Source organism: Bos javanicus, chromosome 5 (genome assembly GCF_032452875.1).
Source record: "Bos javanicus breed banteng chromosome 5, ARS-OSU_banteng_1.0, whole genome shotgun sequence".
NCBI lineage: Eukaryota > Metazoa > Chordata > Mammalia > Artiodactyla > Bovidae > Bos > Bos javanicus.
Genome location: NC_083872.1, coordinates 109,280,516 through 109,284,241, shown reverse-complemented (window position 1 = coordinate 109,284,241; position 3,726 = coordinate 109,280,516). Strand labels below are relative to the sequence as shown.

General features: G+C 67.0%; 1 protein-coding gene across 1 annotated transcript; it reads left to right on the top strand.

The window, feature by feature from the left end:
- The first annotated feature begins 1,560 nt into the window (after positions 1-1,560).
- On the top strand, positions 1,561-3,491 carry TMEM121B (transmembrane protein 121B). Its single transcript, XM_061418396.1, has one exon. The coding sequence runs from the start codon at positions 1,586-1,588 to the stop codon at positions 3,104-3,106; it is 1,521 nt and encodes a 506-aa protein (XP_061274380.1). The 5' UTR covers positions 1,561-1,585; the 3' UTR covers positions 3,107-3,491.
- Positions 3,492-3,726: the final 235 nt, after the last annotated feature.

The window sequence follows — 3,726 nt, the reverse complement described above, 5'->3', positions numbered from 1 at the left end:
TGGTGTTCTCCCTGAGGGGAGGCTGGGAGCCTGGCTGTAATCACTCCCATTAGCAGTTGGCAGGTCCCCAGCCCGCTTTTTCACCTGGACCTGCTGTGACACTCACGAGGGCCCCCCCCAACTGCCCCGGGTGGGTGGCCTCGGTGCCAGCTGGCAGGGCTAAATCTCTCATGCCGTGAAGCCTGTGCCCAGCTCCAAGGACCGCTGTTCCTAACAAGAACTGCTCGGCTCCCTGGTGCTTGGCGAAGCCCAGAGCTGTTGGGCAGCAGAGCTCCCAGTGTGATCTTGGGAAGGGATCCAGCCCAGAAAACAATCAGGAGTGGCCTGAGCTGGTAGGTTCCCAAGGGTGGAGAAATGAGCAGTTGTAATGATGACACTTACCTTTCACACGTTCTGCACCAGAAACTGTGCCAAACCCTCCCAGCTCATGACCTCCTAATACAACAGCCTGGGAAGGCAAATGTTGGTCCCCTTTTGCAACTGGGTAATCCGAGGCTCAGAGAGATGAAATAAGACCACACAGCCCCAGTGGTAGAGCTGAGACCACCAACCCAGGGCTCAGCTCCCCCGCCACACCTGTTGGACCCACATGAGGACTGGACACAGAACGTGTGCGTGCTGGGGGTGTGCTGTGAAACCTCACGTCCACCTGTGGACTGGCAGGACAGAGCGCTGGGCGCGTGCTGAGTGTGAAACCCCACGTCCACCTGCGGACTGGCGGGACAGAGCTCTATGCACTGCCAGGCTACAGCATTCAGCATCACTGCTGCGGTCCTTTGAGTCCGTCGACACACCTGCACCTCTAGGGGTTTCTTTATTTTTCCTCTGCAGCTACCTCTTCCCGGTGATTCCTGTTCCTGCCTTATGAACCTCAGAGAATACCCAGCGCCAGCTTAGCTGGGGCCACACAAACCGTCCTCTTTCTGCCCCTTTCTTCCCAGCGTTTGTATTCAGAGAGCTGCTCCGGCCACTGCAGATTGGTACCTCCCCCGGGGTGCCCACTGAACCAAGTGGGCAAGGGACATAAATATGTAGAAATATATGTCTGTTTATGGTCCTTGTAATCAGTACGGCCTGACTCTCCCCGTGGCTTTTAAGGGCCTTAGGGAGAGGCAGGGTGGCCCAATGGGGAGTGGAGAGGGCACTGGAGGAAGCAGAGGCCAAGTCTACCCTGGTGCCTGCAGAGGTCCGAGCCTGGTTGCTCGCAGGCACGATATACACTGAGACCAAGGCCACCCGGTCCCTAAAGCCCAAGGGTTCAGCGGGTAGGACCTCGCGATCACCTCCCATCTCACCTCCGCGTTCCCACGGGGCGCCCCCGAGTCCCCACGGGTTCCGAGGCAGCGTCCTCCCCGCTCCCCGCCACCTCCGCGCCCAGCAGCCTCTCCCCTTCTTCCCGCCGACCTCGCGGCCCGGATCTCCCCCTCCCAGCCCCGAATCCAATCCCGGTCTCCCTGCCCCGCCCCCAGCTCTTGGCTGGGCCGCCCCGCGCGCCGTCACCGCCGCCGTCACCGCGCGCGCCCGGCCGCGGGGCTCGGCTCCGGCGCGCGGCTCCGGCCGGGGAGGCGGGAGGGAGCCGAGGACAATGCGCCCCGCGCCCGGCGCCCCCCGCGCGGCCCCGCCCCCAGCCCGGCGGCAGCCCCGGTTCCTGCGCGGCCGGAGCGGCTCGGGCAGCAGCGGCGGCCCCGGCGGCAGCAGCGACAGCAGCGCGGGCGCCGAGCGGGAGGACGACGACGAGAGCGCCAGCATCAGCAGGCCGCTGGTGTCCGCAGAGCCCCCGGGGACCCCCGCCGCCTCTCGCGCCTCCACGCCCACCTCCGCGCGCAGCATGACCGCCGCTGACCTGGGCGCGGGCGCCGGGGCCGGGGCCGTCGGGGGTGCGGGCGGCCCCGGCCCCGGCCCCGGCCCCTCCTGCCGTTCGTGCTGTGGTTGCTGCGGGCGCCGGGCCCGGTCGGGCCGCGGGGGCGGGCGCCGCGGTTGCTCCTCTGGCTCGGGCTGCCGCTGGGGCTACCAGGCGCTGTCCGTGGCGCTGCTGCTGGCGCAAGGCGGCCTGCTGGACGTGTACCTCATCGCCGTCACGGACCTGTACTGGTGCTCCTGGGTGGCCACCGACCTGGTGGTGGCGGCGGGCTGGGCCATCTTCTTCGCCAAGAACAGCCGGGGCCGTCGGGGAGGTGCACACGCCCACCACCCGCATCACCCGCACGCCGCGCCCCTGCACCTGCCGGCCGCCCCCGCCGGGGCTGCGGGCGCCAAGGCGCGGGGCGCGCGCGGGGGCGCGGGTGGCCCGGGGCCGGCGGGGCCGGTCGGAGCGGCGGGCGAGTTCGCCTTCGCCTACTTGGCCTGGCTCATCTATTCCATCGCCTTCACGCCCAAGGTGGTGCTCATCCTGGGCACGTCCATCCTGGACCTCATCGAGCTGCGCGCGCCCTTCGGCACCACGGGCTTCCGCCTCACCATGGCGCTTTCGGCGCCGCTGCTCTACTGCCTGGTGCGGGCCATCGGTGAAGCGGGCGCCACCCCCGGCTCCGCGGGCCCCCTGCTCCTGCAGCCGCAGCGGCACCGCGCCGCCGGCTGCTTCCTGGGCACGTGCCTGGATCTGCTGGACAGCTTCGCGCTGGTGGAGCTGATGCTGGACGGCCGCGCGCCGCTGCCCGCGCACCTGCGCTACCTGCTCCTCGCGGTCTACTTCCTCGCGCTCGCCTCGCCGGTGCTCTGGCTCTACGAGCTCCACGCCGCCGCCTCGCCCCGGGCCCGGGCATCGCGGCCCGGTGGCTGCAGCTGTCTCCTGCGCCTCCTGGGCAGCTGCCTGGTGGACGCGCCCTTGCTGGCGCTGCGCTGCCTGCTGGCCCTGAGCTACCAGCAGCCGCTCTCTGTCTTCATGCTCAAGAACCTCTTCTTCCTCGGCTGCCGCGGCCTGGAGGCCCTGGAGGGCTGCTGGGACCAGGGGCTAACGGCGTCCCCTAGTCGGGCCAGGTCGGGCTACGGTGCTCCACCCTCCGCCCCGCCGGCGCCCGGAGCCCCCCAACTGGGCCACTGCATCTCGGAGGACGAGGGGTGCGCCCACGGCTATGTCAACACTCTGGCTGTGGCCTCCCAGAATTGAGGGGTCTGGAGTCTTGCTTTGGGGTTGGGAAACCCAGCTCCCTGTCCTCCGACCTTTCCTCACCTAGTCTAGATCATCTGTTAATGGGGCTGAGGGCCAACACGCCACTCTGAGCCCTTTGGGTCAAGACTGCTTGGAGCGAGCCAGCTACTGAAAGAAGGAGGGAAGTCGCCAGGCTCTGTTCTCCACACCCATTCTGAGTTCCAGCCTCCAGGGGCTTGGCGCCTCTGCTTCCTGCTTTTCCCATCTCACCCTGATTCCTCTCCTTTGTGGTGGATAGTGGAGGAGGGGGACCCAGGCAGGAGGCTGGATGGGACAGCTGCTTTTAGGCTGTGGCTAGTGGCCGGTGTCCCACACCTTGAAATTGACCTGGAGTCCCCTGTTCCCGGGATGTGTCTGTTGTGTTTCATCCGGATGATAGATGCAATGTGTGTGTGCGTGCGTGCGTGCACGCGCGCTCACGTGTGCGTGTGTTGTTTCCTTGTGTCCACCCTGTGCCACTTGAGATCAGCAGGGGATCTGGGGAGGCCCTGTCCTCCCCACCCACACTCCTCATTCCTACCTGAATCTGTGGCCATGAATTAATTCCCAGACAGAGCTGGGCACCTGGGGACTGCCCG